This window comes from Capra hircus, chromosome 3 (assembly GCF_001704415.2).
Source record: "Capra hircus breed San Clemente chromosome 3, ASM170441v1, whole genome shotgun sequence".
Classification (NCBI taxonomy): Eukaryota; Metazoa; Chordata; class Mammalia; order Artiodactyla; family Bovidae; genus Capra; species Capra hircus.
The window spans coordinates 73,772,610-73,799,427 of record NC_030810.1 but is presented as its reverse complement, the minus strand read 5'-3'; the positions used below and the strand labels follow the sequence as shown (position 1 = coordinate 73,799,427).

Genomic DNA, 26,818 nt, shown 5'->3' with positions numbered 1-26,818 from the left:
GTAACAATTATAAGCAAAGGCCATGTATCATTCACTACTGTTTCATTCTAGACTTTAAAAAAATGGTACACCATAAAATAGTATTATTTACTTACAAGCCAAGTTGAGGAAATAAAGCTTTAAACTAAGCCCACATACTGATAGAGATTCTCTCAGGAAAGAATGTTATCAACCTAAAGAATTCATTATGATGATAAACTGCTATAACTTCTGCAAGTTGTATTAGACAATCAGACTAAGGGGTCAGTTTTGTCTAAAATTATCAGAATTAATTTCAAATATCAAATGCTTCTCGTGCATTAGTGTCTCTCTGTTCATAGATGATGTATCACTTATATAACATATTTATAAATGGATAACACGTTATATTTCCACACTAAGTAAGTATTTGTAAAAATTATTTTAATGCCTTTTCTTTTTAAATTAATGAATATAAGCTCAGCTTATATTCATCAAACTCTGGGAGACAGTGGAGGACAGAGGAGCCTGGCATGCTACAGTCCATGGGGTCACAAAGAGTTGGACAATGCTTAGCAACAGCAATAAGATAAACAGTAAGAATAAGTTTGCGATTCATCAATCTTAGGTTCCATATGTCCAGAAACATTCATTTAATGATAATCTTACAAACTTCAGAAACCAAGAATTTCCTGAATACATCAAAAAGAAACTAAAATTTCATCTGAAGCTATAAATCATTTATTTTACTTACAAAACATTTTCTGTTATTTTTTCTTCATCTTGACTCTGTCAACTATTAGTTGCAAATATTTGTGGTTTTTTATTAGGTGGGTCAAACCCATTGCTGAATGAGGTGAAATATAATAACTAAGACAAAATGCAAATAAACACCAAAATAAATTTTATATAAAATTCTTCCTAGGTAAAACTGTGTTTTAAGACTACAATATGCTTTGAAAAATCCATACACCTACTCCCATTATATGCTGCCTCTGTTAACTTTCTGGGTTTTTTTGTGCAGGGCTAAACTGAAACCATCAGACTGGTTTACCAATCTATCTGAAACAATTAAGACTGAATATGCACAATGGCCTCTAGATAGCATGACTGTAAAGTGTAAATGTTTTATTAAGAACTTAACAGTATTTTTTCATTAGAGCTTTTCCTCTTCTATTTTGGGAGAGAAGATAAGATAGGTCAAAGGAATGCTGACACAACTTTAATTATACTTATGAATTTATGTTTTTCTTCCAACAGTATTCATATACATTCTTACCTGAGGGGGGGGAAAAATCTAACATAATTTCTTAAATTTCAAAATGGGAGATTCATTATACTTACTGGAGTTTGGGGCACTTGCCCATTTGGCAGAAGTGGTACAGACAATAAAAATCATACCTAAGAGAGATGTCTCCTTGGCAAATGCTGCAGCTATAGCTGGGTCCAATGCAGGCTGTCCATCCCCAGATGGAAGATCAGGTCGAGTATAATCCCTACTTTTATCATTGTTGTATTTTACATTCAAATTCACAAGTTTGGAAAAATCAATCCTTAGAGTACAGCAAGCATTATAAATATTCTGACCATCTAGGGCCTGTAAAAGTGAATAAAGTGTATCAGCAATTTTAAGAGATAAAAATTAGAAAAAGTACAACTGACAAAAAACTCAACAATGAAAAGCTGCACATAATAAAAGTTGCCAGAAAAGGGATCAAATTAGATACTCTTCTTTGCTACACTAGCTGTATGTATATTGTTTCCCACAAATACTACTGTCTTTAAATAGAAAGCATACTTAAATATAAAATATAACCAGTTAAATATATATGCTAATATACTTTTAATTTCAAAAACCTGCAAATATTTTAATTAAAAAAAAACAAAGTTCACAAATATAGTTCATCCTGCCAAAGTAGCACTGTAATATCAATACTTTGCACAATAGTTTAAAGTTAATTATTACACACATATTTTTTGCTGGATGGTAATACTTATGCTCTAGAATTGAAAGACCACTCAATTAGGTCACCTTGAACAAGTTATTTAATCTTTTCTAATCTCAGAATCTGGAAGACAGATGACAATGGCTGCCATGCTTCCTTGCAGGATTATTGTAAGGATTAGATAAAAGACCACATGTGTGCAAGTGTATCATGAATTATAAAGCATAGAAAAAGGCATATCAAGCATATTAAAAAAATATGCTGCTGTTATGTTTTTTTCTCTTCCTATATAATTGCCATTTATACTCCAGCTAGACAGAAGCCTGGAACAAACTAGAGAACAGGGGAATATATTGTTGATTTTTTATTAGAAAAATAAACATTTTCTGTATAAAGTAACAGTTCAGAAATGAAGAACATGTTTAGCTCTAATTCACTTCAAAAATAAAACAAAAATTCTTTGGGTAACAGTACATAAACAGATCAAGCCTGATATGATGTAGACCAAGACCTACTAGGTGTATAAATATAGAACTATATTAATAGTAGACAAACATATTTTTCACATTTGATGTTTGAAAGAGAATTTTTATATTACTTCAATATGACTACTGTAATGGCTGTATTATTGGAGAAGGAACGTAACTGAAACAGACTTAAGAATAGCCAAGAGTGTTCCGTTATGGAAAAAGGAAACCTCAATAGCTGATTTGTATATAAAGTTTATAGTTAAAATATTATATTTAAAATATTCCCACTCTGTGAAAAGAGGAAAACCCTTTCCTTTAACATACAAAATTCAGATTCAAGTGAATATATTTACCAAGCTAAAAGCTAACTTAAAAACACAATTCAACACAACTTTACCCATTTCTATATTCACATAAAGGAACTACATACACATCAGGATTTGAATTCTATTTGAATTAGGGAAAGCACCTATCATCACATGAGAATGGGAAGTATCAACACTCTCAGGCAGAGTAATGTAAGTATTAATTCAATACTTCGTAAGTAATTCTTATTCAATACTTAATAAGTAATTAATCCAGCACTCTGCTATAAAAGCAAACAAAGCACTGAAAATAGGTCTTCATTTACTCATTCCTATAGGGGAAATGGCGAGCCACGTAATAGATCTGTCTCTACCTTAGATATGAATGTCAAAGTTCACTCTTAGCTGACTATTTCAATAATATATGAAAAATCTGATATACTGGAAGAACAGACCTGGCTTTGGATCATAGTACCTCAATTAACCCAAGAAGTAAGATACTGATGCAAAATGACTAATTTAAAAACAAGCAGAGTTTCTTTGGGGCAAAGCTCTATCAAAGAGGTTGACTGCCAAATATCTACAAAGAATATGCTAACTGCTTGAAAGCCGTCTAGAAACCTTTAACCAAAAAAAAAAAAAAAACCCTTTATGTAGGTATTATACACAGATATACCTAAGATACATACAAGGAATACACACAAGGCATACACAAAACTGTACCTTAGATACAAGAGCTAGAGAAATCAGGAAACAATATGTATATTAGCAACAGGGGAGAGGAAAAAGAGCTAAGGATACATGATAATAGAAATCCAGGTATTTTCAATAGTTGGCTGAGGTAAAGTGACAACAAGTGAAGTAAGAAGAAAAATCAAATTAAACTATATATGCAAGCTCACTTTAAGCTCATCGTTATTTGCCAACTTCCAGGAAATAACAGTAGCACACAAGTCAGTCAGTGTTCAGCAATCAAGATTGTAGTGATCTTGCTGGAGCAAAGATTTCTGACAGCAAAAGCCCAAGTTAATTTGCAAAAAAGCCTCTCAAATGTATCTATGCAAAGGCAAAGTTTGGAGAGTACATGAAAACAATCAGGAAAAAATATCTTCATAGTAAATATAACATTTATGTCAAAAACATGATAAACTCAGTAAAGATGTTAAATACAGAATGCATAATTAACAACACAATGAAACACTGCATATGGATTAAAAATAGGAAAAGCCACTAATGAAACTTAATGAAATATACTCTTCTGGAAGGAATCATTAATGATAGGATTTCCAAAAGACACAGTGTCACTGTGCAGTGTCAACTGCACATATTCCTAATAAAAGTAGATAATACCCCTAAAAGCTGTGTTACAATTTTCTACCAAGTGTGTTACAATTTCAGGGTTGTATAAATTAAATAATTTTTAAAGATACAAATGAAAAGGAGTCTACTTTTATACCTTGAGGGCTTCCCTGGTGGCTTAGAGGTTAAAGCGTCTGCCTGCAATGTGGTAGACCCGGGTTTGATCCCTGGGTCGGGAAGATCCCCTGGAGAAGGAAATGGCAACCCACTCCAGTACTCTTGCCTGGAGAATCCCACGGAGGGAGGAGCCTGGTAGGCTACAGTCCACAGGGTCATAAAGAGTAGGACACAACTGAGCAACTTCACTTTCTATACCTTGAAAATACAGAAACTAAACTAGAAAGCCACAGTAAGGGAATGACATTTTTGTTTGCCAATACACTGAAAAAGATTTCTGAAAAAGGCATTAGGGCCTTTTCAGTAATAAATGTGAGGATCATTTAAAATAGTTTACTTTCTATTTGATAATTATTATTTTTACAACGATTGGTGATTACTGGTGGTGACTACCACCCTAAATGCCAACCTCAATATACGTAACATTACCTTTTTGGTTGACTTAAGAGGGTTTTTTTTTTAAATTAACTAATTGGAGGATCATTACTTTACAATATTGTAATGTTTTTTGCCATACATAAACATGAATTAGCCATGGGTGTACATGTGTCCCCCTGACTTCAGAAATTTTTAAACAGACTGGACTGCAATATACACGAACCTCAGAACAAATTCAGGAGATGGTTAAATTTTTCCCCTCCAACCCTCACTAATAAAACTCCATTTTTAAGATGCTTTTTTCCTGAGTTACTATTCTCTTATAAAATAAAATGCTAGGGGGAAATAATTCCAATTAACTGAAAGTAATTGCCAAAGATCGTAACTAATACATGGCAAGAGTCTGGTTGGCAATGTCACTCAAGCTCCCTTTACATGGCAGTGATTCCCAGGGCTTGAAAAACTAAACAGAGCAGTGGGCTCCAACCCCAAAGATTATAACTGTTAGCTCAGAGGAGCCTAAGAGTCCCATTTTTTATAAGCAATCTATACGAAAAGAAGGTTCTGAACCATACTTTAAAAGGACACTCTAAGTTCTCTTCCCCTCCAAACCTAAAGAAACACTATGCCTGCTAAATGAATTCCCAAGGCATAGGTGATATTTATTCATTCTCTCAATCATGTGAACAACTATCACTACAGACGTAGAGAAGCAGGCTTGAAATTCTCTTCCCAAACTATTATTCCTTACCTGTAAATTTTACATGATTTCTACTGTTTTAACAAGCATAAAAATGTAGCAACTGAATTACAAAGTTTAGATCTGACTCATTTTATCATACACTGAGATGTACATGGATGGTTGAAAGGTAGGAAGAGATCTACAGCACACCAGCTGCTGGGTAAGTTGTGTCATGTTGAAAAAAATGCCCTCATACCTATAATGTGCTGGGTTCTAAGAATACAGCAGAGAACAAAGCAGACATGACAACCACTCTTATACAGCTTATAGTCCAACACATAACACAGACACTTTTTTGTTTAGTTGCTCAGTCATGCCCAACTCTTTTGCAACCCCATGGACTATAGCCCACCAGGCTCTTCTGTCCATGGGATTTCCCAGGCAAGAATACTAGAGTTGGCTGCCATTTCCTTCTCCAGAATTCAGACACTTAATAAGTAATTATAAATGTGATCTGTGGTGGTGAGAACTAAGAAAAGAAGGGATCAAATCTAGTTGAAAGGTTATAGAAGACCTCTCTGGAGAAGAGACTTCTAAACTGAAACTTGAAAGAGGGAAATGAGGAGTTGGTCATAAAGAGATGAAGAGAAAAGTATTTCTGTACATAGAATATAGCAAGTTGTAAGCCTATGAGATCAGAGAATATACAGCACACACAAGAATTTAAAGAAGTCCAATACACATTAGGTGCAGACAAATACTGTTTGATTCCATTTATGAGATACCTAGAATACTCCAATTCATAGTCAGAAAGTACACTAGTAGATGCCAGGGGACTGGGGAGTGGAAGTTGGGAAGGGGGACTGGAGAGTTAGTGTTTAATGGAGCCAGAGTTTCAGTTTAGGAAGGTGGAAAATTCAGGGCATGGATGATGGTGAAAGTTGAACAACAATGTGAATGTGCTTAGTGCCACTGAACTGTACAGTTAAATATGGTTAAAATAGTATTTTTTATATTATGTGACTTTACCACAATAAAAAAACATTAAAAAAAAAAAAAAGCCCAATATGGTTACAGAGATATAAGATGAGACTGGAGAGGCAAGATTTAGAGTTTTTATAAGCTATGTTAAAGAAAGAGCATTTTTATACCAAGGACAAAAATCAGTCATTGAAGGGTACAGAGAAAGGAAGAAATATGACTTTTAAGTTGAGATCATTCTTAAAACAAACAGTGTTGGATTTAGACTAGAAGGCCAATGAGGCACAGATTTAAGAGATGGCTTGACGGTTTAGATCAGTGCTACTCAAACTGTGGTTATGGACTAGCAGCCCAGTTCACCTTGCATGAAGAGAAGTTTGCATCAGAATTTAGGATCAATATTGACAGTAAACACACTATAGCTAAAAGTAAGCTAATCTGCATGTTGGCACAAGCTTCTTATAGCATTGGAGACTAGCACTTTGAAAAACACTAGCTTAGACTACGGTGATGACAAGAAGAGTTGGAGACAAAAGGATAGACTGAACAGAAATTTAGGATCTAAAATTAGTAAGATTTGGTGATAGGCTGAAAGGAGGAAGAAGAAAGGAAGATTCAATGTTTTCTGTCTTGTTTCTTGGATTGATGATACTTTGACCTGATCAATACCTAGAGAATAGTATATGAAATGCAGATTTTAGTATTTTTGATGGTGGTGGTGGTGGGGTTGACAGGAGTTTAATTGAACACAGTAAGTCTGAAGGTGCTCCACAGTCCCAGCCTGGGTCTCTTAGAAGATGTGTGACCTAGAAATAAAGGTATGTGAGTACTGTCAGAATCACAAAGTATAACTAAGCTGTGTATAACAGGTGAGGTCCCCCTAGAAGAAGGGGAGGGATATAACAAATAATGAACAGAGAGGTGGGATATATCTAGGTGAGAAGTGTTAAAGACCAGGAAAAAAAAGGATTTTAAGAAAGGGAAAGACAGATTCAGTGTGAAAGGTTACCTAGAGGTTAGGTAAGAGAGGACTAAACAATTCTGTTGAGATTTAGCTACTCCAGTGATCCCTGGTGACACTGCGGAGAATCTGTTGAGCAAATGGGTGCTGAAACCAAATTACAATAAGTAGGGAAAGGGGAGATAACAGTACAAAGACTCCTAAGAGGCAGAAGACGGTGGTATCTGGTGTTTATTGGTCTTAGAAATATCTATGCCTTATATCTAGAAGAAAGAAATGTGTGGGTATAAGTATATTTTGTGAGAAAAGCTGGTAAGAGTTTCCATCTGACAGTTTCTATTTTTTTTCTGAGAAGGAGTAGGCAAGGTCGTAAGAGTGAAAAGCGACTTGGTAGAAAGACAAATTTCTATCTGATACAGACAACTGTGGAAAATGGGAGAATATGCTGACTAAAGAAACGTGGTAAGACTTTGCAAGCAGAGTAGAGGGCCTATTTGTAGTTAATGCTGATGAGTTTAAACTGGTATCAACTGGTTAGATTATGTGATATTCTCTGGCTATACTCAATAGTCCAGATAAGGTATGAAGAAAAAATACTGGAGTCATCAAAAGTATAGGTTTTAAAAGGAGTCTGGATTACAAGATAATGGGACAAGCAAGATTAGAAAATAGATTCCTTTTTTTCTTCACCAATGAGTGAAATATAGTGAGCTCAGATACCAGAATAGAAGCTTAACAAAGTAATTCTCTCTTTGTAGATTTTTGTAGAGAAGACCTGAGTGTATATAAACATTCACAAATGCCGGTAGTTTAATGCTTATTTTCTATGCAGAAGATTGGTTAAATGAAATACTGAAAAATATATATAAACTACTTTCCCCATCACATAGCCCAAATGAGGTACAATTTTGAAACGAATTCCATTTCACTGGTCCTTTACTAAACAGTCTTCCTCTGGATCAGAAGGGAATGACAGAAAATATTTCACATTAAGAAAAATGTGTGCTATATTTAAATTTGTTTGAAGTTGTGAAAATTGCCATCAAGAACATGGCTTCTAGACTGTCTGCTATTAAGCAAACCTCATAACCACAATTATTTTGGTATCTCTTTAAATATAAAGTATCTCCAAAGTTGGAGGGCTGAAGCATGTTAGGAAAGATAATTATTTTTGAAAAAATAACCCTATAATTGCTAATTTATTCCTGAAAAGGGAAATATGATTAGATCATGCAATTGGGAGCCACTGAGTAGAAATATACTGGAGAAGAGTAGACTGAAAAAATGTCTACTTTACAGATGTGTACATTATAAATCATTTACCTCTTTGAATCTTAGCATCTGCTAACAGGAAAAATTCCTGTTCAGTTTACAATACAGAGTAGTCAGAAAAAGAATGAGATAATAGCACTTGGTAAATCATTTCAATTATGCTATTATTACTAGTAAAGTCTTTCTGCTATCTGAAGCTACTTCTGCTCCCCAAATGAGATTCTAAGAATGGAAATGAAACAGTAGTTAAAAATGGCCTGGTTTCAAACAAGCTATCTTGATCTGGAGGAAGCACTGAAGTAATGCACCATAATCAATCTGAAAGTAAAAGAGTGAAAGAGAAAAAAGAGGTAGTAAGACAATTTTAAGCGGAGACCGCCAATTTAAAGGTTTAACCACTCCAGTATTCTTGCCAGGAGAATTCCATGGACAGAAAAGCCTGGGGCAGGCTATTATAGTCCACGGAGTTGCAAACAGTCGGACATGACTAAGTGACTAACACTTTACACACACTTAATAAATATTTAATTTTGTAATAGTGGAATAAAAATAACAATATTATACTACAGCACATGAAGTTAAAGAGACAAAGGAAGATTTAAGTAAGACAAAGACTGGTATGCAGTTTTCAAAGGTAGCTGTGACATGAGTAAATTTTACTGCTTTGAATAGTTTCTTACCCTCCATATGTAAGAACAAAAACGTAAGTGATTGGAATAAAAAGTAGACCAAGAGCGTATTGGAATAAAAAGGAGACCAAGAGCGTATTGAAAAAACCTGTCTTTAAAAATAATACTTAAAAAGAATACTGGAAATCAACTGTGAGCTTATCACAGCATCTAAGCCATATGAGTACAGATATATTTCAGCCAAAGTACCTTACAGCTAATAAGTAACTCCCACCGGAAAATGTAAAATCTTATATAGGTATGCATGCATAATATAATCCTGCTATATCCTCAAGAGCACAAAGCATTTGAACCTAAATAAAACAAAAATGCAGAATATAAGCCTATATTACACATAACTACAAATATGACAACTGTTAAAAACAAGCATTTCTTTTTATCACAAATACTAAACTTTCTAATACTATCTCTATGACACTAATCTGTGTCATCTAAAATGCTACATGGTACTGCTAGGTTATGTCCGTATTAGTTACTGACATAATATCAATAATATATAAAATAATAATAAATCATATTAATGATATTAATTACATACATATGTGTGTATATATATATCTGCCACTGAAAATTATTGCTCTCAAAAAAACCTAGACTTACTAGTTTTGCTTGTTGAGCGTTTACTGGATCGCCATACTGGAGAAGAGCTTGAAACTGGTTATTTTTTGTAAATGTGATTATCTTCAATACAGCACCAAACTTAGAAAATATCTGTTAAAATATTAAAATCAAAACAAATTATATCTACTGTATTATTATTTCTCCATTTTATACATAAAATGGAAATTAAATTAAACTTACTTGGTGAAGAACATCAAGTGTTACAGGATAATACATATTGTCAATAATTATTCTAAGCACTGGACTCTGGGCTGGAGTCACTGCACTCTCACTAACTGTGGTGCCACTAAGAGGAGTACTTGCTGTCTGGACCGCAGTCACAGCTTGAAGAACTGCTTGAGCACGCTAAAAATCAAAACATAAGCACTTTAGAAACATTCCTGGTATATTCACTTATACTTTGCTACATGCTACAGTATGAAATTCTTTTCTAGAACACATACAGATTTAAAAAAATTTAACACTCACTCAGTGAATACACTTTTAAGCACCTGCCATAAGCCACATACTGTTTGTTTACAATTCAAGTATCATACTAGTATTTACCTCAAAACAGCTATTGAGGGTTTGGGACCAATGCTGAACAAGATGGATATGCCACATAATTTATTCTCAAAACAACATGATGTAGTCTGACAGATTCAGAAAATGTTTTAAACAGAAACTTTCAGAGAACAATGAAACTTTAACATTATTCATTCCATAAAAAAGGCAAACGGCAAACCTTAAAAGGAAATTACTAGATTATCCAAGAGAACTCCTATAAAGCTTATTATTTCTAATAAATCCTAAAAGAGAAACATTCAGATACAAATTTTTTTTTGATACTAGTATAACTTTTGAAACCAAAATTTTTACAACAGAAACTGATGTATACCACAGTACACAGCCATAAAATTTTCAGGAATACTTCAAGATAAATATAATCTTTTCCACCCATGTTATTATTTCTAACATATCATTAATGGTAAAATGCACTATCCTTTTATGTAGAACTAATAAGATATTGCTAATTGAACCATGACAGATCAACTTATAAGACACATCTTGTGAGATTTTAAAAAGTGAAAAAAATATACATGAATTGAGAAAATACAGTATTTTTAGGAAATATATCAACTAAATCTATGTTAAATGCTCCAAAAAGACTGCCTTTATTACCATTATGTCTTTTCTATTATTTCTCTGACAGATTCACTGACAAGGAAATAACTGCTTTCTACCTTATCTGGGGGTCAAAAAACCTTTATAAAGGCAAATAACTGTTAAATATAATGGTAACTAACACCTCTATGCTGCGTTATAGTTTGAAGAAGTTGTACTGGCAGATGAACAGGCATATATATAAGAAAGCACAGTGATAAATGAAAAGGAAGACAAACACAAAGAAATAACACTTATGTATAAGGAAGGATCACTGCTCCCTTTAGCAGCACACATACCAATATTGAAACAATACAGAGTTTAGCATGGTCCTATGCAAATATGACCCCCAAATTCATGAAGTGTCACATTTTTTTCTGGACCTGTTAGCTAAAGTGGTGTTGGTAATCATTTTGCAAAACATAAATAAATCAAATAAATAAGTTGTGTATCTTAAAACTTACACAATGTATATGTCTATTATATCTCAACAAAGGTGAGGGGATGCTCATTTCATTGAAATAATATATACTATAGCTAGGAAATCACATAGTATAATCTCAAAGAGATCACACACTCATCTAGTCAAACTTCATCATCTAAATGGTAATTAAATAAAACATGACCTATAAATTTATGTTAGCTAAAGTGACTAAAATCCAACATTTTGAAATATGATAAATATTTAATACCATGGACACATTTACACGACTATTATAGCTATTATAAAAGAGGGATAAAAGTATTTCTAGAACAATGTTTGTTAAATATTTGAACATATTTAGTCCAATACAAATTTAAATGAAGTATTTTAAGTAGCTCATTGCAATATCACTTTATTCATTAGTGAACATGTCTGCTGCTGCTGCTGCTGCTAAGTCACGTCAGTTGTGTCCGACTCTACGTGACCTCATATATGGCAGCCCACCAGGCTCCCGTCCCTGGGATTCTCCAGGCAAGAATACTAGAGTGGGTTGCCATTTCCTTCTCCAGTGCATGAAAGTGAAAAGCGAAAGTGAAGTCACTCAGTCGTGTCCGGCTCTTCGCGACCCAATGGGCTGTAGCCTACCAGGCTCCTCCGTCCATGGGATTTCCCAGGCAAGAGTACTGGAGTGGGGTGCCATTGCCTTCTCCGAGTGAACATGTCTACATACATTTATTATAATAAGCATGGAAATATCACAACTTAGAACAACTCTGCTGCTGCTATTTCAAATAATCGAATCAAATAATTGAATACCTTTCTAAACAGGAATCACATGATCATGGTATGCTATCCAAACAGTATAAAAAGTTAACTTTCCTCTGCAACTCACTCATCCTGTATGCTTTCCCCTATGAACCCTCACAATAATCTTGGGTATTCTTCCAGAGACAGCACCTACATATTCAAGCATGTATGTACATATATACTCCATACAAGCATATAAGCACTTATCTACTGCATATTTTTCTTTCCAATACTATATTCACTCTCTACATCTTCCTTTTTTTAACAATTATGTTCTCTATTATCATTAACAAATAACTTCATTCATGTTTCATACATGTTTTAAAAATATTCATGGAGCAGAAGTGACCTGCCAATCTAGATTTTAATTAAACTTTGTATTGAAACAATCATACACATAAAAGGACACAAATCATGAGTATACAAAGCTCAATAAAATATCAAATAAACCGTATCTGTGAAAGCACTACTGAGATAAAGAACAGAACATTACCAACACTCCAAAAGCCACACACATGTTTTCTCCCAGTTATATAAATGGTTTGCCAGAGAGTATTCCAACAAATAAATATACCATACACATTCTACTGCTGCTCAACATTTAGATCATTTCCAGACTTGGGTAATTACATATAGTGTGTGATGAACTTTCCCATACATATCTTTTGATGCACATATATATAAATTTTCTCAGATATGTGACTAGTAAAATTACTAAGTCAAAGAACAAGAATATGCTCAGCTTTAGCAGATAAATGAAGATTTTAAAAACTATTCTACCAACTTACATTCATATCACTTATTTATAAGAGTTCAAGCTTTTCTACATTTGTTTCAACACTTGGAATTACCTCATTGTATCCAATACGGTAGCACATGGCAATATCTCACAGTGATTTTAAATTGCATTAAAGGTTCTTAACCCAAACCTAATCCACTTTGTAGATCAGAGGATGGCTTTCAAGGAAACTGGCTTACGGAAACTTGAAGATGTCTAACAACTGGTCATATGAAGTGTGGGATGGAAACTTGGCACAAACATAGGCAGGCCACAATATTTCAGGCAAAAGTTACATCACAGAAACAGTGGCCTCCAAAGACAAAATAAGAGAAGGTATGCCAAGTTATAGGATCTATCATTACTACTGAGACAGAAGCACAGGAAAATGGAGGGGGGAGCAGCCACAGACAGAAACAGTAGTCATCTCAGACAGGGCCTTTATCCTGAGCATGAAAAGAACTTGCTGCAGGGGAGCAAGTTAGATCTGTGCATTTTAGAAAGAGAGACACACATTTGTACTAGGGAGAAAGTATTCAAGACAAAAAGTAAAGATCGGTAAGACTAAACTTCCCTAGTGGCTCAGACGGTAAAGCGTCTGCCTACAATGCAAGAGACCTGGGTTTGATCCCTGGGTTGGGAAGATCCCCTGGAGAAGGAAATGGCAACCACTCTAGTAATCTTGCTTGGAAAATCCCATGGACGGAGGAGCCTGGTAGGTTAAAGTCCATGGAAAGAGTTGGACACGACTGAGCAACTTCACTTCACTTCAAGAGAGTTATTAGGTAAGATTATTATATAGCTAAGAAATGGCTGTGTCTAAGCAACTGAAGTAGAAAAAAAGAAATGAAAACTGGGCAGATATTGAGAAGAGTGAATTCATAGAACTTGCGACTTGATAAAAGGTTGTAGAAGAATTCATGGTTGACGTACACATTCGTCTCTCTTTTGTTATAAAACACTATTAAAATGCCAGTAAATAAATACAAAATGGAAAATGCAGACACTGAAGAGAGGTCATCACTGGCCAAGAATAATTTTATCATATTCCTGGAACACACAAATTGCATGGACTGAAGACACAGTGAACATATATCAAACAGCGTTTGCACTGGTAGCAGCCATAGGAATCAAATTAGAAACTGGCAGGTACACAGAAGGAGGTGAAATGGAATGTGAAAATAAAAGGATTAACAGAAAGCCTGGCTAACAAACAGCTAAACTCTTCTTCCTCCTCACTATCAACCAACTTAATAAAAACAAAATTAATAACTAAACACCCCCTTAAAATAACAGAAACTCTAAAGAGGGTTTTAAAGGCCAAAGTAAAGACCTCTTTGGCATTTGGGGGATCCCAGCTCAGTATCCAACTCATTACTTTACTCTAGAGGAAAGGTGTAAAGTCCAATAAAACCTAACTGTCCATTCTGAAATATAAAACAGGCAATGAGAGTGGGTGGGATGAAGAAAGAGAGAAAGATAAACATACAGCTAATACTAAGGAAAGTAAAACATAGCGGAGTGTTTAAAACTACCATTAATTAGTATTCACAAACAATGACCAGTTGTAATACAAAAAAGGCTATCAAAGAAGAACTTTTGTAAGTCAAAAATATGGCTGTAACCTTTTTTTCAACAGAAGGAACGCTGTAACGTTGCACTGATTATTTCCTATGTCAAAAATAACCAAAACTGTCATGTGTTTTACTCGTTAATCTCTGAGGTTTGTTACTCAAATGTCACTTGTCAATCAGGCTTCCACTGGTTATCTATTTGAAATTACAAGCCCCCCTCCACAGACATCTATCTACAGATGCCTCATCTTTGTCCTTTCCCATCCTTTTCATTTGAATCTTTTAAAATGAGAATGTATTCACTAATTACTTTACTGAAAACATTAGTATGTTAAACCCAACTGGGATATTAAATGCCACTTTAAGTAAAAAGAATAGAGAATAGGTATTTTCTTTTGATAAACTGTAAGAAGTCCAACTTCTGGTTCAAAAGTAACGAAAATTACCAAACTTAAAAAAAAAACACTGAAATCTTAGCCTTATCTTTTAGGCAAAAAGTTTTACAAGCTTATTGTTCATATATTATCAAAATGATCTTAAGTTATTTTTTACAAAGGTTAAATTTTGTGAGGATTATTTTCCACTTGCTAAGGCAAGAGCCAGACAGAGTTTTATATTTTACTAAAACAGATATAATTAGCTAAAAGCTACATTAAAAGAGCTAAAGTTTCTATATCACTGTTTACTGCAATCCTGTTTATATCTAAATCCACTCTTCTATGATACTTTTCTAAAGAAACATTAATTTTATATAACTAGAAACTTCTACCTTGCATATTTAAAAGATCAACACATTCATATATTCTCAATTCTTATATTTCCCTCCAGGAAAATCATTAATTCATCTTTAATAGGAATTTATCCATAAAAAATTCAAACCTATAAAAAGTCAAATAACCAAAGGTACTGAATTTCACACATTAGATCTAATCAAAGTTGTATAAACAGTTTATAGTTAAGTCCTACCTCAGACAGTTTCTATACAAGTTTTAATTTGTACAAAGAAAAAGAACTTTGACCAGAACCTTAAAAAAACTGAAAAGATACTATTTATCTAGTACTAATTTAAAATATGAAGATAAAAGACTGCACATATGTTCTGTAAAGTAACATAATGTTTACTTAGAGACATACTGCAAGAAAATATAGCAACAATAAAAAATTAATAAGATCATACAAAAATCTTCTCAATGGTTAAAATTTTTCTCCTAATATGAGTCTTAATACGCTCTAGGACATTTTGTTTATAAACCTACACATACTCACTTGGTTTAATGTATTATCTGTTTTTAGTTCCTTGTGATTGGAGTACTGGATATAAATCGGTTGGTTACGAAGGTGAGGTGTCACAGCAGAATAGTAATTAACCATGGTAATAGCTGCTTCCTCTGTTGCTAGTTCCAAAAATGCCTGAAAATTTAAATAGCAAAAATTATAATACTATGAATTAAATTCAAATAAACTTCAATATCTATGTAATCTATTGGGCTCATTAAGAAAATCACTATTGAGAATTGCCCTAATAGGTAGAATCAGAAATCCTTATTGAAGCTTAGAAATACAACTAAAGCTAACCTCAGTAGAAAGCTCTTAGCGTACACAGTATTTCTGCCTTCCACCTCTGATTTTCATACATTACAAACGTTAACTCCTCCAAAAAAGGCTAGAGAAAATAAAATCCAAACATTTTCTAGAACCAGAATTTTACCATGCCTAACGTAGAAAACATGAGATCTCCAAGTCATTTTTAAAGCATTTATAATCTAGTCGAAGAAAAAAATTAAATGCCATCTTATTAGTGATATTAACTATATTTAAGAGAGCATTAAATTTCTCTAAATTCTTCTAAATGGTATTAGGAACTTTAAAACAAAATTTGATTTTTAATACACCTGGACCCTACTGCTACAGATCTATCTATTCAGTATAGAATATCTGGGACTAATAACTTTTTTTCTAATGCTATCAGATAAATATTTTCCTGGGATAAGCTTAAAAGGTAAGATGATACTAATGTCCCTACTGATTTCTGATATTATAAAGAGCAAAGCCACAACAAAAAAAGTATTTCATCTGTATTTCCCACAATCTCCTTGAACAATAGTTTAGCTACAGTCCTAAAGTGAATTTATGAAGCAAAATTTGAAAACTATAGTGACTTACTCATTTTAATTCCCTAGCATTAATTTCTTATACACAGCTACCAGGAAAAGTCAGAGTAAAACTTCTGTCATGTTCCTTAAGAAAAGTAACCTACTATGTATAATAATATAAACTATCATTTCATCAGGCCACAGCTAAATCACACTTGCTGGATAGTTTGGAGCTTAACATTTTGTAAGTCCAGAAATAAGTATACCTGATTTTTTCCTTTCAGCATAAGGATGTTGGTCACCTTACCAAAAGGTAAGCCTAAAGCAATAACTTCAGTTTCTGTCACTTCACCAGGCAATTTTCGAATATGAAGTACACGAGAAGGAGCACCATCCATTTTATCTTCTCCTTTGAATTTTTTACTATCATTACCATTGGCTGAAAGAAAGTAAAGAGACAGTTTTGTTTATCTTACGTGCGTTTAAAAAAAAAAAAATCACAAAACAAACTTCAATCGAGAACTTAAAAACATAGCTGAGCATACTTGTGATACTTCCTAAAAATTTAAAAACATGGTTTTCAGAGTAATGGAAAAAACTCACATCCACCAATTACTACCAAATGATCTCATCAATTAAGATTATTATCGGGTAGAGACATTTCTGGATAGCATATGTAGAGTAACAAGTGACAATCAAAAACATTAAAATGAAATTTCATAAAGAAATGGTCAGTGGTTATACAAAACAATTATTTGACAATTCAATCATCTTAACAGACTAAGGAATATACAAAAACAGTGAAAATTTTGACTTAGCAAAAATTAGGGCCACTATATTTTACCTGAAAATTCCAAATTGCTCAAATTGGAAAATGTACTAAAAAATGGAGCCAGACAATGCTTTAAAAATTATTATGCAGTCAACCCACAGTATGGTTTAGATTCCTCTACCTAAATATTTTATCACTATCAACATCTACCTACTATATTATCACTCATGGACTTGATTATCTTTTCTGTTACTCTGAGCTTCAGAGTGATATATTTGAACAACAAATTAGTTGCCTACCTTTATTCTAAAACTATACCAAAACACAAAAAAACAAACACAAAACTTATGAAAGATGCAATAAACAGAACATCACCTGACTCAAGGATAGTTCTAAGAATCTATTAAAATGAAAAACTTACACAGAGAGATATATACATGTACACTTCATTTTTGTATACAAATTTTGGTACTTCACAGTACATACCCCCAAACACTCAATACAATAAAACTAAGACCATCTTGATCTTCTAAAAGTGTCCTTAAAATTTATTCAAACAACAACTCTTTAAACAGTTACTGAGTATCAATAAAATGTCTGACATTTAAGATTCTGGAGTACATCAATGAGAGCAAGCAGTAAGAGTCCTGATGTTCTAGTTAGACAGATGGCCTACCTAGTACATGAACTAGATAACTTCTAGAGTGGTAGTGCTATGGAGAAAGTAAAGCACAGTAATGAGATTAAAAGTAACATAACAGAGGATTGGAAGAGGGTGATATTGTAGTGATTTTACTGGATGATCAGATATGTGAACTCATCTGATATATCATACAACTTGAAGTGTCAATTAAGTCACAGTTTAAGAGTTGCATTCAAGTTTATACAGCCAATGCATTTAAAAATTGCGTAGGATGACTTTGAACTGAAAACTAGCAAGTTCTACTTCAGTCAGTTCAGTTCAGTTGCTCAGTCGTGTCTGACTCTTTGCAACCCCATTCATTAATCACAGCACGCCAGGCCTCCCTGTCCATCACCAACTCCCAGAGTTCATTCAAACTCACGTCCATCGAGTCAGTGATGCCATCCAGCCATCTCATCCTCTGTCGTCCCCTTCTCCTCCTGCCCCCAATCCCTCCCAGCATCAGAGTCTTTTCCAATGAGTCAACTCTTTGCATGAGGTGGTCAAAGCTGGAGCTTCAGCTTTAGCATCATTCCTTCCAAAGAAATCCCAGGACTGATCTCCTTTAGAATGGACTGGTTGGATCTCCTTGCAGTCCAAGGGACTCTCAAAGAGTCTTCTCCAACACCACAGATCAAAAGCATCAATTCTTTGGTGCTCAGCTTTCTTCACAGTCCAACTCTCACATCCATACATGACCACTGGAGAAACCACAGCCTTGACTAGACAGAACTTTGTTGGCAAAGTAATGTCTCTGCTTTTTAATATGCTCTCTAGGTTGGTCATAACCCTCCTTCCAAGGAGTAAGCGTCTTTTGATTTCATGGCTGCAATCACCATCTGCAGTGATTTTAGAGCCCCCAAAATAAAATCTGACACTGTTTCTACTGTTTCCCCATCTACTTCCCATGAAGTGATGGGGCCAGATGCCATGATCTTCGTTTTCTGAATGTTGAGCTTTAAGCCAACTTTTTCACTCTCCACTTTCACTTTCATCAAGAGGCTTTTTAGTTCCTCTTCACTTTCTGCCATAGGGGTGGTGTCATCTGCATATCCAAGGTTATTGATATTTCTCCCAGCAATCTTGATTCTAGCTTGTGCTTCTTCCAGCCCAGCATTTTTCATGATGTACTCTACATATAAGTTAAATAAGCAGGGTGACAATATACAGCCTTGACGGACTCCTTCTCCTATTGGGAACCAGTCTGTTGTTCCGTGTCCAGTTCTAAGTGTTGCTTCCTGACCTGCATATAGGTTTCTCAAGAGGCAGGTCAGGTGGTCTGGTATTTCCATCTCTTTCAGAATTTTCCACAGTTTATTGTGATCCACACAGTCAAAGGCTTTGGCATAGTCAATAAAGCAGAAATAGATATTTTTCCAGATACTTACTACTATATATTACCAGAAAAATCTTGCTGGCTAGCTCTTCATCACTCCAGAAATAGGAAAAACTACAAAAAGCTCTCCACACCTCCTTTCATAAATAAGACTTGTTCCTGCACAAGCACCTGAACTTATCAGGAACAGGCTGAATTTATTTTGTAGCATCTCACAATATCATAGGGTCTGTTTAACTGATAATATAAGTTAAATCAGGGAATCAAAAAATATACATACACCATAAAACATACAACTGACATAACAAATGCATACTTCTAGAGATTGTGTTCTTGTACATTCATTTGAATAACAAGAATGAATACTTCATAGGCCAACCTACAGTCACATGAGTTCTACGTTATAGTATCAGAAAACTCAAAACAGCAACTTTCTATTTCTCTTAATTTAGCCTTTTTTTCCTTCAGGAAAAAGCAAAGGAAAAAAATCAGAATAAAAATACTACCCATCACTACATAGAGAGAGAGAAAAACTCTTCTTTAACAAACAATTCTTTGAATATAATTTCTAAAAGGCAAAAGCCTGCCTAAACCTATTATTAAAAGAATAGAAGAGTTTACTTCTCCACTGTTGCCCTGTACATAAATTCTTCAGTGTCACTTTTCTAGATTCTGTATATATGTGTTACAATAAGATATTTCTCTCTCTGACTTACTTTGTGCTGTATAATAGTTTCTAGGTTCATCCCACCTCATTAGAACTGACTCAAATGTGTTCCTTGTCATGGCTGAGTAGTATTCCATTGTGTATATGTACCACAACTTCTTTATTCATTCATCTCTCGATGAACATCTAGGCTACTTCCATGCTCTAGCTATTGGAAATAGTGCTGCAATCAACAATGGGATACATGTGTCGCTTTCAATTTTTGTTTCCTCATGGTATATGCCTAGGAGTGGGATTGTGGGTCATATAGTGCTTTTATTCCTAGTGTTTTAAGGAATCTCCATACCGTATTCCATAGTGGCTGAATCAATTTACATTACCACAAACAGTGCAGGAGCATCCCCTTTTCTCCACACCCTCTCCAGCATTTATTTTTTGTAGATTTTTTGATGATAGCCATTCTGACTGGTGTGAGGTGATATCTCATTGTTGTTTCGATTTGCATTTCTCTAATAATGAGCGATGTTGAGCAACTTTTCAAGTCTTTGTTAGCCATTTGTATGTCTTCTCTGGAGAAATGTCTGTTTAGGTCTTTTTCCCACTTTTCATTGGGTTGTTTATTTCTCTGGTATTGAGTTGTATGACTAAAAGTTTTAGTTAGACTTCAAGGCAAAGCATAGTGTTACACAAGCTGCTAGCTTTAAAAAAACAAAGACTCTGAGCTAAAGAAAATAAATGATCATACTTATCTTTCTTATTTCCATCCCTACATGGGAAAATAAATTTCAAAGAACAGTTAACCAGAAATGTAGGTATATACTGATAGAGAATACTTTTTAGCTGTTAGTTAATTCCAACAGATGTCAAAAAAAATCTTACTAGGTTTATTGTAAAACCTGCCTGTAACTCTATTTCTGTGTAGCTGCACAGCCTAGCTGCCAAATGTAACTTATGCATGACTTGGAAAATAATAGGTGGCTAGGGGCTTCCCCAAGAAAAAGAAATGCAAAAAGGCAAAATGTTTATATGAAGAGGCCTTACAAATAGCTGAAAAAAGAAGAGAAGTGAAAGGCAAAGGAAAAAAGGGAAGATATACCTATGTAAATGCAAAGTACCAAAGAATAGCAAGGAGAGATAAGAAAGCCTTTCTAAGTGAACAATGCAAAGAAATAGAGGAAAACAACAGAAGGGGAAAGACTATTAAATAATTCTGATCTCTGCAAGAAAATTAGAGATACCAAGAGAGTATTTCATGGAAAGATGGGCACAATAAAGGACCTTACAGAAGCAGAAGATATTAAGAGGAGATGGCAAGAATACACAGAACTATACAAAAAAAGATTTTCATGACCCAGATAACCACGACGGTGGGATCACTAGAGCCAGACAACCTGGAGTGCGAAGTCAAGGGGGCCTTAGGAAGCATTACTACGAACAAAGCTAGTGGAGGTGATGTAATACCAGCTGAGCTATTTCACATCCTAAAAGATGATGCTGTGCAAGTGCTGCACTCAATGTGGCAACAAATTTGGAAAACTCAGCAATAGCCACAGGACCAGAAAAGATCAGTTTTCATTCCAATCCCAAAGAAAGGCAGTGCCAAACAATGTTCAAACTACCACACAATTGCACTCATTTCACATGTAAGCTAAGTAATGCTCAAAATTCTCTAAGCTAGGCTTCAACAGTACGTGAACCCAGAACTTCCAGATGAACGTTCAAGCTGAATTTAGAAAAGGCAAGAGGAACCAGAGATCAAACTGCCAACATTCTTTGGATCACAGAAAAAGCAAAAGAATTCTAGAAAAACATCTGTTTCATTGTCTACACTAAAGGCTTTGGCTGTGTGGATCACAACAAACTGTGGAAAATTCTTAAAGAGACTGGAATACCAGACTACTTTTTCTGCCTCTGCAAACCCTGTATGCAGGTCAAGAAGCAACAGTTAGAACCAGACATGGAACAACGGACTGGTTCAAAATTGGGCAAAGGAGTATGTCAATGCTGTATACTGTCACCCTGTTTATTTAACTTATATGCAGAATACATCATGAGAAATGCTGGGCTGGATGGAGCACAAGCTGGAATCAAGATTGCAGGGAGAAATATCAATAACCTCAGATAGGCAGATGACACCACCCATATGGCAGAAAATGAGGAGGAACAAAAGAGCCTCTTGATGAAGAGTGAAAAAGCTGGCTTAAAACTCAACATTCAAAATCAAAGATCATGGCATCCGGTCCTATCACTTCATGGCAAATAAATGGGGAAACACTGAAAACAGTGACAGACTTTATCTTTTTGGGCTCCAACATCAACGCAGGTGGTGCCTGGAGCAATGAAATTAAAAGATGCTTGTTCCTTGGAAGAAAAGCAATGACAAGCTTAGTGTATTAAAAAGCAGAGACATTACTTTGCTGACAAAGGTCATTATTGTCAAGGCTATGGATGTGATTTTTTCCAGGAGTCACGTACAGATGTGAGTTGGACCATAAAGAAGGCTGGGCACCATAGAATTCATGCTTTTGAATTGTGATGTTGGAGAAGGCTCCTGGGAGTCCCTTGGACTACAAGGAGATAAAACCAGTCAATGCTAAAGGAAATCAATCCTGAATTTTCATTGGAAGGACTGATTCTGAAGCTCCAGTACTGTGGCTTCAGAATCAGTCCTTCCAATGAATATTCCTGATGCGAGGAGCCAACTTATTAGAAAAGACCCTAATGCTGGCAAAGAAGAAGGGGATGACAGAGGACGAGATGCTTGGATGGTATCACCAACTCAATGGGCATGAGTTTGAGCAAACTCTGCAAGTCGGCGAAGGACAGGGAAGCCTGGCATGCTGCAAACAGCTGGACATGACTGAGTGACTGGACAACAAAGGGGATTCCCAGGTGGCTCAGCTGTAAAGAATCCACCAGCCAATACAGGAGAAATGTGGGTTCAACCCTGGGTCAGGAGGATACCGTGGAGGAGCAAATGGCAACCCACTCCGGTATTCTTGACTGTAGAATCCCAAGGACAGAGGAGCCTGGCAGGCTACATTCCATAGGGTCATAAATAGTCAGACATGACTGACGACTGACTGACTAAGCACACAGACTATATTAGAGGAAGGCTCTCATCACCTCTATGCAGGAGGACATGTTGTTAGGACTCTCATAGAGATTCAAACCGAAACAATGTGCTGGAATATTTTCAAAACATTACAATAAAATAAAATGACATCATATCAAAAACGTCTGCATATAGAAGTTAAAATAGACACATCTCAAACAGTTCTGAGTAACATGTAACAATCTGCAAAATGATTCACATAATGTAATGAAACAAAAAGTCATACTTTCAGAAGTAATAAATCCTGATACTATAGATTAACAGCAGCACTGGCAGAAACATACCTAACTTAAAAAGGTATCTCATTTCCATACCTATATAAAATGGACTCAAGACAGACCCTATCTTACCACTGTCAAGCCTCCTCCCCACTTTCAAATAATTACACATTCCTTCCAATAAAATCCAATTCCAATCCATTAGAGCTGTGTCTTTGAAATGTTTAACTTCTAAAGGAACTAGTTTAACACAAAATAGTTTTGAGTAAGATTATTTCCACAAGACTAAGTTTCTAATAACATTAACTTCCCCCACTTCTAAAATTCTTTTCTTTGACAGAAATATAGCTGTAGAGGAACACAGTCTAGACAGGCAAAGGCTGCTGAGCCATGCTACTGGAAACAAGAATTCTATACAGTAAAGTCAATCAGAACAGACATGGAAAAAGCTGAAACATAAAAATGAAATACTATTTTGCATCTGACAATCATAAAAATGTTCTAGTAATATTTGTCTGTAAAGTCTGTTTTTGAGACATTTGGATGACAACTGTATATTTTTCTAGCTAAATACAGCTACTGGTTTTCAAAGGTCTTAATGATTCAAATTGGCATGTGTCTGCATATACATAGACCATACCCTCATCTATGTTAGGAAAAACACACAAAAAAAACACAAAAACTCAATGTTTCCTCTGTTCAGAAAAGGTAAAATAAACTGAATGCATATAAATTTCTTATGTTAAAACAGGCTTTAAGAAACTTTATTCCATCATGACAAAAAGACTTGATTTACTCTTTAGTCATAAAGTATTGTTATTCTAAATATACTTTAAAAAAAGAAAGACAATTAACAGATTGTTCTTTCTTTTCAACAAAATCAAATCACTTTCTCTACTTTGTTCCTTTTGTTAATGGAACTACTGTACTATCCATTACCCAGTGATTCCAGGCCAAAACTCTTAATACTTCTATCAAAGTCTACTTCCCAACTCAGAAATTCTTCTAATTTCTTGATACATCATTTTCTCCATATTCTACTTCTCAGACTCTAAAATTAAGGACCTTGGTATCTCCAATTTGCCTCTGCCTCCTGAAAAAAAAAAACAACAAAAAAAACCACCCAAACAGAACAAACATCCTTTCTAAAGTGCAAATCTTTTCTAAAAAAGTTCAGTCTCCTTAGTATAACACATGCAACTTTTTGTTAAATTTCTTCTTTGATATTTTTTCTTTCTAAAGTTTCTGTAAATGGATTTTTAAAACATTCATTTTCCAAAAATTTGCTAAGACTATCACAAAAAAACTATCTCTGTATGTTGAATTGTATCCTGTATCTGTTCTAAAAAATCACCTGGATTCCTTTGAACTTTCTATTTTAAAAATCATGTTGACGATGAATAAGACAGTTTTACTTCTTCCCTTCTAAACTTTATGCTTTTTATTTATTTTACTTGCCTTAAAGAAAGTAAAAGCTAGAAATAGTCTGGGAAGACACATCCTTACTTCATTCCTAATTTTAAGAAGAAAATATTCAGTCTTCCATTATCATGAATGAAATTTGTTGTAGGTTCTTAGTAGATCCCTCTGTGTATCTTGTAGAAGTTCCCTTTTCTTGTTAGCTTTCTGAGAACTTTTTATCATAAGCAAATGCTGTATTTTTTGTCAAATGCTTTTTCTGCTTCTATTAACCTGATGATTTTTTTCCCTCTGTTATTCTATTACTGTGATTATGTAGAGTTCATTTGCCACTGGTAAACCATACAATCAAGGGGTAAATCTCAATTAGTCATCATGAATTATCTTTTACATACTGCTGAATGTGATTTGCTAATATCTTGTGAAGAATGTCCACATTATGTAAATGAAAAGTATTAGTGTGAAATCTGTATTTCTTATATTATCTTTGTTAGATTTTTATTTCAGTAGCTTCATAAAGTGAATTAAGGAGTATTCTTCTCTTTGTCTAAAAGGTTAAAAGATGGCTATTATTTTTCTTTGACATTTCATACAATTCAACAGTGAAACCACCTATACCCGAGTAAAATCACCTTCAAGAGAAAACCACTGACCAGTGAAATCACCTATGCCTGAGTAATCATTGTGAAGAATAGCTCAGGGCTTCCCTGGTGGCTCAGACAGTAAAGAATCTGCCTTCAATGCAGGAAACCCAGGTTTGATCCCTGGGCTGGGAAGATCCCATGGAGAAGGGAATAGCTACCCACTCCAGTACTCTTGCCTGGAGAATCCAAGGACAGAGGAGCCTGGCAGGCTATAGTCCACAGGGTCACAAAGCAAAGACTCAGAGACGACTGAGTGACTAACACTTTAATTAAAAATTCAATTTTGATAATAGATATAAAGATAACCTATATCTATAATAATATATAAGAGGTAATCTATTGTATCAGTTTTTTAAACTAGATTTGTAAGGGAATCTGTCTAGTTCATTTGTTGAATTTATTGGCATTACTGATGCCTGTAATACTATCTATTAATATATAGAGAGGTAATCTAAAATATCAGTTCTTTAAACTAGATTTATAAAGGAAATTCTCTATTTGTTGAATTTATTGGCATTACTGATGCCTGTAATACTGTCTTATTTTCCTGTAACAAGGATCTACAGATCACTGTATAGGGTCTATAGTAATACCTCCACTTCCACTACCGCTACCGCTACAGTAATTTATGTTTTTTCTTTCTCGAAAGGAATTTTAAATCGTTATTTTTTTAATATAGAGCCAATAAAGGTAGATAAGAGATAAGTACCTAATACAGGTACAAAACTATTTTCCCCCAGGCACTTCTTGGAGGTGGTGTGGGGAATATTTCTCTATTTTCTTCTATATTCCAAGAAAATACAATGTTGTTGTGTTTTCATTTTTACTCAATCAGAAATATCCTATGATTCATGTGCTGTACAGAATTATGGAAATTTCTAAATATTTATAGATTTCTTACTGTTTTTTATTTCTAGTTAAATCCCAGGATAATCAGATACAACTTTCTATCATTTGAAATTTACTGTAAGTTAAAGTTACTGTAAAGTTACTGAAAGTTACTGTAAGTTATTTAAAAATTATGTTGAATATCCTATATTGGCTTAAAAAGTTATTCTGCAGTTACTGCATGTTTTATTAATGTAAGTTAAGCTGAGCCGACAGCATTGTTCAAATCTTCTATGTATTTTTTAAGATTGATTTGTCTTATGGATTACTATGAACAATATTAAAATCCCCAGCTTTAAATTTAAAATTGTAGATTTCTCTGCTTTTTGTCATTTTTAAAATGTACTTTGAAACTGTTATTACTGATATACAGATTAAGGAACTTAAAGTTTTCCAATATATTGACCCTTCTGACACTAAGAAATATGTCTTTTTACATCAATACAACTGATACTCCTTGTCTTGAATTCTAATTCATCTGATGTCAATACAATTACACAAACGTTCCTCTGTTTACTA

At 34.4% G+C, this 26,818-nt stretch overlaps 1 protein-coding gene across 4 annotated transcripts in view; it reads right to left on the bottom strand.

Moving 5' to 3' along the window:
• The window catches only part of PTBP2 (polypyrimidine tract binding protein 2), an 81,685-nt gene that overhangs the window by 24,636 nt on the left and 30,231 nt on the right, over positions 1-26,818 (bottom strand). For all 4 annotated transcript variants that reach the window (XM_018045801.1, XM_018045802.1, XM_018045803.1 and 1 more), the window contains exons 4-8: positions 16,825-16,997; positions 15,732-15,875; positions 9,920-10,084; positions 9,719-9,829; positions 1,360-1,555 (exon numbers count right to left, since the gene is read on the bottom strand). In XM_018045801.1, the coding sequence (XP_017901290.1) occupies positions 1,360-1,555; positions 9,719-9,829; positions 9,920-10,084; positions 15,732-15,875; positions 16,825-16,997 (789 nt within the window). The remainder of the gene's footprint in view (positions 1-1,359; positions 1,556-9,718; positions 9,830-9,919; positions 10,085-15,731; positions 15,876-16,824; positions 16,998-26,818) is intronic.